This window comes from Thalassophryne amazonica, chromosome 14, assembly GCF_902500255.1.
Source record: "Thalassophryne amazonica chromosome 14, fThaAma1.1, whole genome shotgun sequence".
Classification (NCBI taxonomy): Eukaryota; Metazoa; Chordata; class Actinopteri; order Batrachoidiformes; family Batrachoididae; genus Thalassophryne; species Thalassophryne amazonica.
The window spans coordinates 3,886,496-3,902,985 of NC_047116.1; the positions used below are offsets into that span (position 1 = coordinate 3,886,496).

Genomic DNA, 16,490 nt, shown 5'->3' on the forward strand with positions numbered 1-16,490 from the left:
TCAGCCCATTTACTTAAAAAAAAATCCACATTAAAGGTATGAGGTTTACAGACAGCAGAGGTGACCAATGTGTTTGGTTAGTTGATGATATCAAAGTATTTCACATCGTCAAACCTCGTGAGAACACAGTCAGTCTTGAAGACGTCGTCGTCGTGCCGGCTTCATTCTTGGCCTCACAGACATACTCTCCTTGATGCCTCTCCTTGTTAACTTTGTTGATAATTAGCATGTATCTGTCTTGCTCTTTAGAACACTTGAACTCGTCAGATTTCACCAATTGTCCATTGAAAAACCAGTTAACCTCCGTGACATACTTGATGGTGGCAGAAAATACAGCCTTACCGTTTTCTTCAGCACAAACATCTTCTAGAGAACTAGTCACAGTGGGATAATCTACCACTCTCGCTGAGGGTTCACTAATCATTACTGCCTCTGATAGATACTCTTCTGTGGTTTCTCTGTGAACAAATATATCCATATGCTCTTCAATATGACCCAAAGACACTGTGGTTGTTACGTCAGTACTACCACGTCCTGCCACCATCTGCCTGAACTCAAGGATCTCAGACTGATTCTGAACGATGGCTCTTTGGAAGGAAGCCATGGCTTCAGTCTTGATAGCTGCTGACTGAGACACAACTGGAACAATTCCAGTGGTGCTGTCTGTAACCATCACAGTGTCCACCACAGATGAGAGCACTTCCTTAAAGGATGCCGAACTGAGCAGCGCTTTCTGAGGCCGGTCAATCAGCAAGGTGCCTGGCTGCTCTGAAGAAAGGCTTTGCCTCTCCCGGTAGGTCATAGCACGCAGAGCCACCTGGAGCTCAGACCTGAGGTCAGCTGTCTGAGGATACTCACCTTCAAAAGCCAATGTAATCTCCAGGGGGGTTCCTGGTGTCGTTATTACATACGTAGACCTGACATGTTGGAACTGTCTCTGAACTTTTGCCTCGTGCACTTCCACAGATTCTAGCTTTCCTATGACATCAGCTAGTAAAAGTTGGTGGTCAGTGGCTACAGCAGACTGAAGAGCTTCTCTGAGCTGACACCGGATATTCAGACTTGATGGTTTGGGAATGTGAATAACAAAAGTGAGCTCTTTGGGGAGAGCTTGGGTGTCGTCAGACTCGTGGACAAACATAACTCTTTCAGGCTGGGTCACAATGTTTATCATCGAACTCTCAGATTTATGCAGCTCACATGACTGCTCTGCAATAATGATCTGTTTTTCTTCCAGCAATACAGACTGTCGGACAGACTGGCCCTCTTGGATCTGGACTGCAAAGTCTTGCTCTGCGGCCTCTAACATAGTACAGGTCTCTGTGGCAACTGCTTTTCCTTCAATGAAAACCGAATTTTTAGGGATCTTGGGCTCAATTTTCATCTCAGCCTTAAATTTCTGGTCAGCTTGGAGACTGCTGGCATGGCCCTCCTCCAGAGCCTGATTCTCTGTGACGCTGACTGAGTGCATGATATTCCAGTAATCCTCCTTATGGACTACTGCTCGCTGCTGACTGGTGTCACTAACGAAAGGTGCCTCCCTCGGGAGCGGTGTTGGTTGGGAAGAGACTGCGAGGACTCTGAGGGGCCGAGGCTCCGTTTGCCTCTGTGACTGAACCCCTGTAACTAAGACATCTAAGTCTGTGTGATAATCGGCGGTGATATCCCATCTCTCCTCTGCCGTGGCTGCACACCTTCTTATCTTCTCCTGCTTCTGTGTCGCCACCTGCTGGTCAGGCTTAAGGAGTGTAAGAATACCTTCCTTGGGTAAAGCTGGTGAAGAATGGATTGACTGAAGATGCATTGTTTGTGGCAGCTCTTTCTTCGGCTGAACAAATGTGGCATCAGTCTTTGCTGAGAACTCTGAAGTTTCCTCACAAGCGAACATTCTTTGTTCTTCCTGGGAAACTGAATGCAACAATGTTGGACTCTTCCTCACTTCTGCTTGCTCTGCGAGGGGCTTTTCACTGCTGAATTGACCCTCAGATCTTAAAGCATTCTGATCAGTGATGACCTGCAGATGCAGGACTCTCTCTCTCTCCATCTGAGGGTTTAGAGAAAGGGATGACGATATACGCGGCACCTCTCCTGACTTCTCAGCCTGAAGGACATACCTCTCTTCTGCACTTATAGCAGACTTAAAGACCATGTCTTTGAATGTGGAGATACTCTCCTCTTCTGGTCTCTCCATGTCAAATTTTTGCTCTTTGGACAAGGACACTCTAGTTTCATTCATAGGTGCTACAACTAGCTTAGACAATTCTTTCTTCATGATGGATTCAGTGGGTGCGTCTAAAGCTGGCAGAGGCTCAGAATGTCCTTCTGTGACTGGAAGTGTCCCTGTAGATTGAGCCGAGTATAAGATTTTGACCCCTTCTGTGACTCTGAAGCTCTTCTCTTCCTCGGGCCTCTGAGTGATTCCTGATGTTTCTTTAAGGATGGGTAAACTAGATTCTACTTGGTGACTGCTAACAAGCTGCCTGGGTTCAATTAAGATCTTCAACTGCTCTGGAAGTGTTTCTCTCAGGGTCCCAGTTCTCACTGTTGAAAGTGGAAGAACCTCTTCAGATTTGGCTGTCATGACCACAGACGACTGTTCCTTGACAAACTCTACTTCTGTAACCTCGGGGCTGAGAAGCTGCTCAGAGTGCTGGTCAGTGATCTTTTGGCTTTCATGGACTGATGATAAGAAAGCCGCCATATGAAGCTGTTTCACAGGAACAGCTGAAACCTGAGGTGGATGGCTGGGAGCTTGAGAAACTCTCTCTTGTATTTGATAAGACTGTAGTACGGCAGCCTGCTGAGTCAGCTGCTCCCGATTAAGGGTGGCAGCAGACATATCTAGTTCCCCAAAGGTTTCCGCCTCTTCACTAGGCATAATTTGCTTGTCTTCAGTGCTAATGGTATAAATATCTGACGGATCTACTCAGCTCTTGGAACAGTCTAGAGTCTGTGGCCTCCTCTGTTATGGATATTTTCAAACTTTTTTCTTTCTTGGTTAATACATGTTCTTCCTGTACTAACTCTGTCAACACGAGCAGTTCAGCAGTACAGGTAGCTTCCCCAAACTGATTGGAGGCCTTGCAGGTGTAGACACCAGCATCCTCCTGTTTGATGCTCTTAATATTAATGAAGCCGGAGCCATCTGGGTTGCTCACAATGATACAGAAGCCACTGGGCTGAATGTGGTAGCGACCTCTGAGCCACTGAACCTCCGGGAAAGGCTCTCCAGTCACAATGTACCGAAAGAAGAAAGCCTCACCACCCTTGGAAGAATGAGCTGAATCAATTGTTTTTGTGAATTCTGGGGGTTTACCAGTCGGTACAAACACTCTCTCTTCCACTTTTCTGTCTCTTTCTGGATCTTTCACCTGAACTTCCAAATAAGAAGTGCAGGTCGACTGGCCAAATCTGTTGCTGACAGTGCAAGAGTATTCGCCAGCAAACTCTCTCTGAACTTTATGAATAACCAGGCTATAGTGGTCTCGCTCATGAAGGAAGGTATACACAGACGAACTTGTTATACTTTGCCCACTGTGAAACCACTTCACAGTGGGCTTGGGGAAACCGGACACTTGTACAGTAACGTGACAGTTTTCTCCAACCGCAGCAACTGTGGAAGAAAGTTTGCTGAGGAAAAGTGGTTTTTTCTTTTTTCTTTTCCCAAGAGCTGGAGAGTAGCGGTTTAGACTCTGGCTTGAGTTCAAGTGTTCTGGTTTTGTCTGGTAACTTAGGCCAGTGTAGTAGGATTCCTGGGTTTCCTCTGTCACTGCGATGGTCGAGCTAGAGAAAGCTGAGTAAAAATAGTGACAGTTCAAAGTAAGAAAAACTTCAAATACAGTGAACAACATGAAAACAATAAGGACGTATACCTTTACAGTCATTAAAAAAGTGGAATGTCAGAGCACAACAGAAACATAAGGCAAGGCATTGTCATTGCTAGTTTTGACCACTGACCAAAACTACGGTGTATGTTGTTTTCGAACAGCTGTCAATCAGAAGTGCAGCAGCCTGAAAATACTGATCTATGTTATAATAGAGATATTTTGTCGGTCATGTTTTCGAGCATGCTGCTCATCCAATCAATCAATCAATCAACTTTTTTCTTGTATAGCGCCCAACTCACAACAAACAGTTTGCCCCCAAGGCGCTCCACATTGCAAGGCAAGGCCATACAATAATTATGAAACACAGTCTACGTCTAAAGCAACATAACCAAGGGATGGTCCAGGGTCACCCGATCCAGCCCTAACTATAAGCCTTAGCGAAAAGGAAAGTTTTAAGCCTAATCTTAAAAGTAGAGAGGGTATCTGTCTCCCCTGATCTGAATTGGGAGCTGGTTCCACAGGATGAGGAGCCTGAAAGCTGAAGACTCTGCCTCCCATTCTACTCTTACAAACCCTAGGAACTACACGTAAGCCGCAGTCTGAGAGAGCGAAGCGCTATAATGGGGTAATATGGTATACGAGGTCCCTAAGATAAGATGGGACCTGATTATTCAAACCTTATAAGTAAGAAGAAGAATTTTAAATTCTATTCTAGCATTAACAGGAAGCCAATGAAGGGAGGCCAACACGGGTGAGATATGCTCTCTCCTGCTAGTCCCGTCCGTACTCTAGCTGCAGCATTCTGAACCAACTGAAGGCTTTTTAGGGAACTTTTAGGACACCTGATAATAATGAATACAATAGTCCAGCCTTAGAGGAAAACAAATGCATGAATTAGTTTTTCAGCATCACTCTGAGACAAGACCTTTCTGATTTAGAGATATTGCGTAAATGCAAAATGGCGTCCTACATATTTGTTTCATATGCGCTTTGAATGACATATCCTGATCAAACAATAAACTCCAAGATTTCTCACAGTATTACTAGAGATCAGGGAAATGCCATCCAGAGTAACGATCTGGTAGCAACATGTTTCTAAGATTTGTGGGGCCAAGTACAATAACTTCAGTTTTGAGGTGCTCATCACCTCAAATACATCACAATAATTGAGAAAATAGCATCCCTACAGGTTAAAATGACTGAGTGTGATCCTTCTTCTTCAACACTAGATCCTTTATGTTGGCATATTTCTATTACATTCCAAGCAGCTAGAAGCGTCTGTGAAATCACAGACTGTTAAATTAATTGTGACGATAACAGTGACCAATAGTTTTGATGTTTGCCCACTGTATTCAGTGTGTCATCAGTTTGGCACCTAAAGGTTTATCCTTTAGCTGATGACAACATTTACTACACTCACAATTTCTTTCAGGTGCATACAAAGAGAACAGATAAAATATGACAAACACCACAGCTACTAGTTTAACTAACAACTATGGTTAGTGTGGCTGTTTGTGTTTGGGACATTTGACACAACTTTGGAATGTTTGATACCTTCATCTTCAATCCTCCCACCTAATCTGGTTAAAGGCAAAGTTAACAGTTGAAAAGTGCTACTTTGTTATGATGACAAAAGTTGACACCTCGGGTCAACTAGGACTGGGGATTTTCAGCTAGAGCGGGAATCTGCTTTCTTTTCCAAGTTGGAGGACAGACATTGCACTTCTGACCCTGTGGACAACTGCAACATATCATCTGCGCAATTTTAGTGTCCTGCGCCTAGCAGCTGACTTAGACTGGTGCGGACCAGGGGAATCCAACTATTTAATTAAAACAAAGCATTGTCTTGAACTCTGAGAAAAAGTAATTCTAATGCATTTGGAAGATGTTTGTAGCACAGTCTGAGGGAGTATGATATGGTCCTTTACCAACTTCACAATCTGACAGAATGAAGTGAAAAACATATTAAGACATATTAACAATACAGTAGACACATCAAATGTAGGAAATTACATTTTGCATTTAATATTTCTGATATCTTTGGTATGGAAATCAAATTTCCATACTGGATTGGTCGAAGCCCGGGTTAACAACGGCCACCACTGGTGCTGTTGCCAAACTGGGTGCCAGTGGAAACTGGGCTACTGCTGGGCAAAGAAGAAGAAGAAGAAGAGGAGGAGAACATGTCCAGACACAGCAGAAGAAGTGGGAACTAGAAGGGTGGAGTGAGTTGGGACTTGAATGCTGGCATCTGACTGGTAAAGGGAGACAGCTGGCTGATATGATAGAGAGGAGAAAGGTAGACATATTGTGTGTGCAAGACACCAAGTGGAAGGGAAGTAAGAGCAGAAGCATAGTTGGGGACTTCAAGAAAGCATAAGTAGAAAGAGGTTGGTGAAAACGTTTTGGGATAGTCAGAGAAATGAAGAAAGTAGACAGCAGCACAAGGAGATGCGTGTAAGGTGAAAAGAGAAGTGGTAAAAGCTAAGAAAAAGGCATACTGTAAGCTGTACAAGATGTTGAATAGGAAGGGAAGGAGAAAAGGACTTGTACGACTGGACAGACAAAGGGACAGAGCTGGAAAGGATGTGCAGCAGGGTAGGGTGGTAAAAGATCCACATGGCAATGTGCTGACAAGCAAGGGAGAGCGGTGTTGGAAGGTGGAGAGATATTCTGAGGAGCTGATAAATGAAGAAATGATGAGAAAAGGCTGGATGATGTGGTGAGAGTAAATCAGGAAGTACAAGAGATTATTAAGGATGAAGTGAGGGCAGCTATGAAGAGGATGAGAGTGGAAAGGCAGTGGACCAGATGACATTCGAGTGGAGGCATGGAAATGTTTAGGAGAGATGGCAGCAGAGTTTTCAACCAGACTGCTTAATACAATCTTAGAAATTGAGAGGATGCCTGAGGAGTGGAGATGAAGTGTGCTGGTTCTATTTTTAAGAACAAGGGTGATGTGCAGAGCTGCCAGTATACTACAGAGGAATAAAGTTGATCAGGCACAGCATGAAGTTATGGGAAAGAGTAGAAGAAGCTAGGCTTAGAAAACAGGTGAAGATCTGTGAGCAGAAATATGGTTTCATGCTGAAAAGAGCACTACTGATGCAATGTTTGCTCTGAGAATACTGTTGGAGAAGTACAGAGAAGGCCAGAAGGAGTTAAATTGTTTGTGGATTTACAGAAGCTTATGACAGGGTGCCAAGAGAAGAGTTGTGGTATTGTATGAGGAAGTCTGGAGTGTCAGAGAAGTATGTGAGGGTAGTACGGGACATACAAGGATACTGTAACAGTGGGTGAGATGTACACTCAACCAAAATATAACGCAACACTTTTGGTTTTGCTCCCATTTGTATGAGATGAACTCAACGATCTAAAACTTTTTCCACATACACAATATCACCATTTCCCTCAAATATTGTTCACAAACCAGTCTAAATCGTGATAGTGAGCACTTCTCCCTTTGCTGAGATAATCCATCCCACCTCACAGGTGTGCATATCAAGATGCTGATTAGACACCATGATTAGTGCACAGGTGTTGCCTTAGACTGTCCACAATAAAAGGCACTCTGAAAGGTTGCAGTTTTGTTTTATTGGGGGGTGATACAGTCAGTATCTGCTGTGACCACCGTTTTGCCTCATGCAGTGCAACACATCTCCTTCGCGTAGAGTTGATCAGGTTGTCAATTGTGGCTGTAGAATGTTGGTCCACTCCTCTTCAATGGCTGTGCAAAGTTGCTGGATATTGGCAGGAACTGGTACACGCTGTGTTATACGCCGGTCCAGAGCATCCCAAACATGCTCAATGGGTGACATGTCCGGTGAGTATGCCGGCCATGCAAGAACTGGGACATTTTCAGCTTCCAAGAATTGTGTACAGATCCTTGCAACATGGGGCCGTGCCTTATCCTCCTGCAAACATGAGGTGATGTTCTTGGATGTTGGCACAACAATGGGCCTTCAGGATCTCATCATGGTATCTCTGTGCATTCAAATGCCCATCAATAAAATGCACCTGTGTTCTTCGTCCATAACAGACGCTGCCCATACCAAACCCCACCACCACCATGGGCCACTCGATCCACAACATTGACAATCAGAAAACCGCTCCCCCCACACAACGCACACACACGCTGTCTGCCATCGCCCTGAACAGTGTGAACCGGGATTCATCCGTGAAGAGAACACCTCTCCAACGTGCCAAATGCCAGCGACGATGAACTGGAGTCAGGTTGAGACCCCGATGAGGACGACGAGTATGCAGATGAGCTTCCCTGAGACGGTTTCTGACAGTTTGTGCAGAAATTCTTTGGTTATGCAAAACCGCTGTTTTCAGCAGCTGTCCGAGTGGCTGGTCTCAGACGATCTTGGAGGTGAACATGCTGGATGTGTAGGTCCTGGGCTGGTGTGGTTACACGTGGTCTGCGGTTGTGAGGCTGGTTGGATGTACTGCCAAATCCTCTGAAACGCCTTTGGAGACGGCTTATGGTAGAGAAATGAACATTCAATACACGCGCAACAGCTCTGGTTGACATTCCTGCTGTCAGCATACCAATTGCACGCTCCCTCAAATCTTGCGACATCTGTGGCATTGTGCTGTGTGATAAAACTGCACCTTTCAGAGTGGCCTTTTATTGTGGGCAGTCTAAGGCACACCTGTGCACTAATCATGGTGTCTAATCAGCATCTTGATATGGCACACCTGTGAGGTGGGATGGATTATCTCAGCAAAGGAGAAGTGCTCACTATCACAGATTTAGACTGGTTTGTGAACAATATTTGAGGGAAATGGTGATATTGTGTATGTGGAAAAAGTTTTAGATCTTTGAGTTCATCTCATACAAAATGGGAGCAAAACCAAAAGTGTTGCGTTTATATTTTTGTTGAGTGTACATAAGGAATAACAGACTCATTCAAGGTGGAGGTGGGATTACACTAAGGATCAAGTTTGAGTCCTTTCTTGTTCACAGTGGTGATGGACGGGTTGACAGATGACATCAGATGGGAGTCTTCATGGACTATGATGTTTGCACATGACACTGTGATCTATAGAGAGGTGGAGATATGCTCTGGAGAGCAGGGGAATGAAAATCAGTAGGAGCAAGACTGAGTACATGTGTGTGAATGGGAGGGAGCCCAGTGGAATAGTGCAGTTACAAGGAGTAGAAGTGGTGAAGTAGATGAGTTAAATATTTGGGGTCAACTTTCCAAAGTAATGGAGAGTGTGGTAGAGAGGTGAAGAAGAGAGTGCAGGCAGGGTGGAGTGGGTGGAGAAAGGTGGCAGGAGGGATTTGTGACCAAAGAATATCAGCAAGAGTGAAGGAGAGTGAAGGACAGTAGTGAGACCAGCTATGTTGGACGGCTTAGAGACTGTTTACTGACCACCAGCCTAATATGACCCCATGAACATATTATTGAAGTCTAAACCCAACAGCTCAGTTACTTTGTGGAAAATTAATTAAACAGTTAAGATATTTTTCATCCTGTCCACTCTGACTAAACATGATTTTGATCAATTTGTAAAACTGTGTATAGGATGGTTAAGAAGGATTTTATAAAATTCATTTGCAGAACTGGGCTAGCTAAGACGATAGCAGCTTCCACTCTGCTGGTGTCCTCACAAACCGCAGTACTCAAAAGACTAATTACTCAATAAATCATGTGAATCCAACAAAACAACTTCAGATTTATAAAAAAAAAAAAAAAATCCAGTGTCAAAATTCCAGCAGCATGAAAGCAGATGTAGAGGACAAATGTCTCACTTGAATGAGACTATATCGGACTCTGTGTGGCAAAGGGCACTACATAACATTCATTCATCTTCTGTCTCATTCAGACATACGGTGGTCCAATTCAAAGTTGTGCACTGTCTGCACTGGTCTAAAGACAAGTTGTCCAAGATCAAACCAGATCTGGACCCATCATGTGATCGTTGCAAACAAACACCTGCTACACTTGTGCACGTGTTTTGGACCTGCCCCAAACTCTGTGGATATTGGCATTACATTTTTAAGGCCTTTTCCAGGATTTTCGGAGAAACTGTGTACCCCTGTCCTTGGATTGCTTTGTTTGGGGTAGTATCCCTGAAACTTATTTTGAACAGAAGCCAAGAAAAAATGATTGCTTTTTGTTCTTTATTGGCTCGTAGACTAATTTTGTTCAAATGGAAGGAGGCGTGCCCGCCAACATTTGCTCAATGGATGAAAGATGTTATGGCACATATACATTTGGAAAAGATAAGGTATACACTTAAAAGTTCCTCTGGGAAATTTTATGATCAATGGCTGCCTTTTATTTCTTATTTTGACAGCGTGTCTGCTAACAATTTGATTTAAATTGCTCAATTCTGTATTTTGTATGCAAATCCTTATTTTACGATTTTGAACCAGACGGAAATATGGTATGTTTCTTGAACAGGTATAGCACGGGGCGGGAGGGGAGAGATTTCTCTTTCTTTTCTTTTTTTTTCCCTTGTATACTTTTATTTGTGTTTGTCATTTTCTAAACTTGTAAAAACAATAAAAAGACACTGATAAAAAAAAGGACAAATGTCTCAGGAATCTGTAAAAATTCAAAGTTATATGTGCTCCTTTACCTTTTAGATCGACGGGCATAGATTCCCTCTCTGCTGCAGTTACTGAAAAGACACAAATGTTTGCAAATTAATGACTTGAAGCTACAGATTTTGGCTCATATGATGCAAGACTGTTAGAATCAGTGACAGGTCGTGCATCCTTTTTGTTGTGTTGTTGTTTGTTCCAGTACAGAGTGACATCACTGCATGCTTCCTTTGGTCATTTTGTGTACAGCATTGGCCGCTTTTGGTAAATGCTCAGTGAGATGAGTGTCCCTGTCATCTTAGGTGTCAGTAAAGCAGGCCACAGAGGTCATGACCTCTCCTAAACACTGCCTTTAAAAACCCTCGACAGGTGCATGGTGGCAAAAAACAGTGCCTCTGCTGGTGGAGGTGGGAAGCGGAGAGAAAGAGTGGTGCTGTGTGCCGAGCGAGCAGAAGGACCAAAAGCATGCAGATGCCAACCTTTCATCAATGTGCTGCACTCAGCATCCTCAGCTGAGCTTTTGCAAGAGTAAGAGCCCCCTGGTCCAGACTCCACTTTTTTAACATTTATGCAGCACAGGGGGCCGTCATGTTTCAGAGAGTAAGACACACAATCCTCAACATTCAACCGGTTGTACAGCCAAATGAGAAACGGCGTGGGAACCCCCTTCATTACGCAACAGAATGAGCTGTTTCCTCTGTTTGGGATCAGCAGCTCAGGGGGAAGCTTGATCAGGAACTCAGGGCAGCCGGAGACGTGTTGACCTCGTTTGTCATGAGGCGTGACATCTGGGAAATTCAGGTGGCTGATGAGGCTGAGAGATCCCTGAGAAGATGGAGGAGATGGTCCTGGCTCCTGTGCCACCTCCTGCCTGTTGGCTTCAGAGGGACCTCGAGGGGTCTCCTTGTCTGTCTGCGACACTTTACGCACAGAGTCAGTGGGGATGGGGGTTTCTGCTTTGACATTTGCTTCTTTAGCTGGGTGAGAATAAAGTTAGGAAGAGCAATTAGGGGTCAGAGTGTCAAGACTATGTTTTAAACACTCAAGGGGTTAGTCGGTGGGTGGATGAGGTTAGCAGGCAAAGCTACTGTGGAAAGAGGGCAAATTAGAGTCCGTGTACCTTCTGTTAGCTGGAGGTCCTGAAACATAAAAACGTGTGTTCGGGGGACAAAAAACAAAAACGTGATGTGAAATTTGACTGTTCGTTGATGATCTACGGAGACCCAAACAGGGGAAACCAAAATGGCGTTCCCTTCCCATGAGAGGTTTAAATTTCAGACTGTAAACACTGATCCACTTCACTCGTTTGTTCATCCGGCCTCTGCTGTATCTCAAAAACTGTGGAAGAGACTGAGATGGAACCAAACCCACATGAAAACCCGGGTCCACATCATGTTATTAGCATTTAACGGTAATCAATCAGACTACATGATAGCAAATGCAAGTAATGTAACGTGCGGATGAAACCCAGGTCTTCAAAACTGGCTTGTTGATTATCAGAAACGCTATGAACAGAAGGTACACAGAGCAAATACATACCAAGTTAAAAGTTGTTATTCTATTACTTTCTACCAGGTTACAGTCTAAGAGGAAATATTAAAAGATGAGATTAAAAGACGAAGCAGAAGCAGCAGGAGAAGAGGTGAGATGGACCAGATGGAGACAGACTGATTCAAAAAAGAAAGATTATCCACCTTCAACAGTCAGCTGGCCAGAGGAGCTGCTCTGGCCGTGTCGGTTGGCGGCGGTGCAGCGGTACACACCCTGGTCCGCCACACCAACACCCTGGATGACCAGAGACAGCAACCCCCCGCTCTGAGACCTCCTCACCCGCTTTGTGTCCACCAGGTTGTGGCCATTGTGATCCCACACCACCCCGGTGAACGGCTGCCCGTCGAACAAGCAGCTGAACTCCGCCATCTCGCCACTTTTCACATGGACGTCGCTCATTTCCATCAGCAGAGCGGGCGTGGCCGAGAGATCAACCTCAGTGCTGTTCTCAGAGATCATCTCCATCGAGCTCATGCTCTGCATATGAATATCAACCGTCTCCCAAGACACAGAAGCGGTGTGTGTAAACTCGATGGTTGTGGCTGTGTGGGCCTCCAGCCTCTTACTGAGCAGCGTCTCAGCTGCGCTGCTCGACATGCTAGCTAAGGCTCGGGATTTTTCATCTGGGCAATAAGAAAGAGTAAAGAATTAGGTCAAAACATCATTCTGCTCACTGACGGACTTCCCTCAGCTCAGCTGGAACCCGTGAGGGAGGGGGCGGGGTCTCTGCTGTCAATCATGCAAGTCTGACTGGAGCCCCCCCAAAAAAGGATTACATCCGTGCAAATGTCCTAAAGCTAGATTCCCCAACGCTCATTCTCAGTCTGAGTTTGACTACATTCATGCTGCATTCCTCTGAAGATCTAGAGTCTGCGTGTGGACGGTCCTACGGTTAGGAGCGCTGACGCCATGCGCCACATAAAGACAAACAAGAAGACGTTCACCGGTCACATGACAAAAACACAACCTGAGAGAATCCTGCGCTAACAGCTGCTGGATTCTAACAAGCAAATAAACAAACATCAAATCTCACCACACAACATAAGGTGTTTTCATGTGGTTCAACAAATATTCACACAACCAGCCAGGCTCATATATATTTGGACTTTTGTTATTTCTGGTTTTAATCTTGAGAAGTGACGTGTTCCAGATTTTACTGGACCAAAGGTATTTGGACAATTGCCTGCTGAGCTGTTTCCTTTGTGTGTTACTGTGTCTTCAATCCATCATGAAGACACAGTCTGTTAAATCTGTTCAGAACAGGCCATCCTGAAAAACTGAGTGAACATGCACAACAGAGACACGTGAGAGGAGCCACCAAGACATGATGACAGCTGTGAAGTTGGCACACGCTCCAGTAGCTGTGACTGGTCTCCATCATCAGCATCTTCTGACTTGGGAGAAGGCAGCTCACACAAAAATGTGGAAAAATGAACAGTTCTGTGAGCAAATCTTTTTCCAATGATCAGCAGGTTATAGGGTCAAATGGACCTGAAATGTCAGCTCGTCTTCGTCTTGAACCATGCAGAGTTCTGCTGGCTCAGCGACGGTTTAAGCTGAGACTTTGATTTGTCCTGGATAAGGTGAGATTGAGGTTTTTGTCCGGACAGACACTCTGTGCTTCAGGAATGCTCCGACTGATCTTCAGTCCTAATCCAGTTCCCACGTCATGAACAGACCCGCATCTTCAATTTGTAGAAGACAAATCAGTCACAAAACATCTGGTCCACGTGCTCTGAACCGGTTCCATGCTGTCCAAAGTTCCCATCATTGGTCAACTGCAGGTGTTTTCATTTCTTTAAATAAACAAGGACACTTACTGGAAATCCTGGCCTTTGACCGTGACCCACAAACTGTGTCACACCAGCGAGGTCATATGCATAGCAGCTAGCATGCTAACTTCAGTTTGTGTGGCGTAATTAGTGTCATGCATGTATCCCCGTTAAATTTAAAGTAGACTGTAGAGCAGAACGTGTTAGAATTAGCTTTATTTGTCACCATGTTTACTGAAATTTAGCTTTCGCTGTTCGTTGACAATATTTAGTGTCCTTAAGAAAACCGACGAGGACGGTCCAACAGGAGTGCTGGTTCTCAACCGAATGGAACAAACATTCTGTGGGATTTGTTTTTTGTGTTGTGTCAAAGTTTCTTGGCAACAGAAACCAGCATTTCAGGATTCAGTCCTCATCACAACAACAAAGTCAGAGCATTGCCTTTCCGCCTGCAGAGAAAACCACTAAATCACATGCAGCGATATCTGATCTGCTCTCACAAGTCCAAACGCACGTCTTCACGAACACCTGAAGAACTCACCATCAATATTCAGAGTAGCAGAACATGTGATGGTTCCTGCGGAATTTCTGGCAACACATGAGTATTCTCCTTCGTGGCTGAAGGCAACACTGGAAATCTCAAGGCAGCAGGTTTCCCCGTCACGAGACATCCTGATTGTGTCTGACTCCCTGACCGCTTTGTCATTACAGAACCAAGAAATCTGTAGATCTGGAAACACAGTGTCCAGTTACACTCAGGATCAATCGTTTATCAAAGCAGCAACCAGATTCAGTGCACAGATGGACTTGGTACCTTCTCCAGAGATGGAGCATTCAAAGCGAGCAAAATGTCGCTCAGGAACCAGAATGTCCGCAATTGGAGCCACAAGGACCGGGGCAGAGACCCGGGCCACTTCTACCACTTTTGGAGCTGGAAAACACAGAAGAACATAAAAAATATAAATCAAATCTAAATCTGTGAAAATGTGATCAGAAATGAGACATTTAGTTCCTGTTCCAGACAGATAGTTCCTGTCCAGGTGGGAAATGATAAATCCATCTGGCTGCACTCAAAACCCGTGAGTAAGGACTAAGGGGACAAGTGAGGGCAGCCACCAAAACACTCATAACAACTGTGAAGAAGTTGTAATCCAAGTTAAAGAGCACAAACAAAATTCTAACATGTTGACAGTTTGCCATGACCAGCGTGCAAACATACCTTCAACGGTGAGTTGGGCGGAACTTGTTGCTTCTCCAAAGTCATTCTTGGCCTCACAGCTGTAGACGGCGGCATCATCCATGAAAACCTCCAGCAGCATCATCATGTGCTCGTCCTCATCATGGAGGATCTTGCACTGGTCGCTGGTGACCAGGAGTTGTGTATCTTTGTACCAGGACACGTGAGGCTGTGGAAGGCCACTCACCTGGACTGAGAAGCGACACGATTTACCTGCCGTCACAGTCTGGGGTTCCATGTGACGTACGATCTGAGGAGGCTCTGGAACTAGAAAACAGAGCACCAAAGAAACGGTGTAAGTCAGCTTCTTGGCAGACACCCAGCGTGGACATGCCAGAATTTAAAACAGGGACAATGGACATTCTCTCAGTAGAGGTGTTTGTTGAAGCTGTAACCAGCCACTGATTGGTGTGTCAGTCACATGACATGACACTAACTTTGGTGATAACCAAAGTGTTTGTGGTGCACAGAAAGCAGCGTTTGTACTGAAGACTGCAGGTTTTGGTGTGGAGGTGACAGCAGGTCTTACGTCGGACATGGAGGTTCACGGTGCTCCTGTTTTTGCCGGCCTGGAAAGTATACTCGCCAGTGTCGCTCCTGTAAGTCTCAGTGATGGTCAGACGGTGCAGCTTTCTGATGATGGCATAACTAAACCTCTCCTCCACTGTCAGCTGGATCTCCACACCATTCCTCAACCAGTGACCTTCCACATCATCCTCGTTCACCTCAAATTCAAAGGTTGCTCTTTGTTTCTCAACAACCTGAAATGACAGATGATCATTTGGATGAGTTTTGTAGAAAATTTTCAGTTTATGTGATACAGAAACTGTTGAAGTCATAAACTCACAGTGATGTCTTTGGTGGCTGGTTCTGTGATTCTGATGTCCCGGCCCTCAACTCCCAGTTGGGCCTTAGACATGTTGGCTCCGGCCACGGCAACGTACTCTCCAGCGTCACTCATACGGACGGACGGCAGAACAAGACGATGAACAAACTCATCTGATGATATTTTATATCTGCAAACAGCAAAGGCATCAAAGTAACTGATCTTCACAACTTTACCTGACATCCAGTCAAAGCAGGGACCTTACACTGTCGGAACCAGAACCCGTCCCCAAGAAGAGGTCAGAGATTTTATTGGCATTTGAGTTTGCATTCAATCAGGACTCGCAGATCCAGGATGAGGTCAATGTTTGACATCTTGGGTGTGAAGACAGACTATTCCAATCACTGAGTAGCAAGTTACCTGAACTGTTACAAATGATCCTTGCAAGCACCTTTCCTGGCACAGAGAGCAGCGTGATACCCCTGTCAATTCTGCAATACATCTGATAATCTTTTCCTTTCCAGATTATGACAGCAAGTCTTCCATCCATAGAGATGATACCTGTCTACAAGAGTGAAAGTAAGAACCAATCCCAATACTCTGCCTCCCCCTAACACTTCACTCATTCCCTTCATTTTGCATAAAATGTTACACTTCTGGCCACAAAACTGGCAAATGCTGTCATTGTGTTGCAGCATTACTTCATTCTTTTGGC

General features: G+C 44.8%; 1 protein-coding gene across 1 annotated transcript in view; it reads right to left on the bottom strand.

Annotated features, from left to right (window-relative positions):
* LOC117525277 (titin-like) overlaps nucleotides 1-16,490 on the bottom strand; it is a 363,294-nt gene that overhangs the window by 257,575 nt on the left and 89,229 nt on the right. Inside the window, 11 exon segments of the mRNA XM_034187118.1 lie at nucleotides 115-2,912; nucleotides 2,914-3,683; nucleotides 3,685-3,731; nucleotides 3,734-3,872; nucleotides 10,750-11,366; nucleotides 12,084-12,563; nucleotides 14,254-14,442; nucleotides 14,527-14,643; nucleotides 14,932-15,216; nucleotides 15,479-15,710; nucleotides 15,797-15,965. Coding sequence (XP_034043009.1) covers nucleotides 115-2,912; nucleotides 2,914-3,683; nucleotides 3,685-3,731; nucleotides 3,734-3,872; nucleotides 10,750-11,366; nucleotides 12,084-12,563; nucleotides 14,254-14,442; nucleotides 14,527-14,643; nucleotides 14,932-15,216; nucleotides 15,479-15,710; nucleotides 15,797-15,965 — 5,843 coding nt within the window.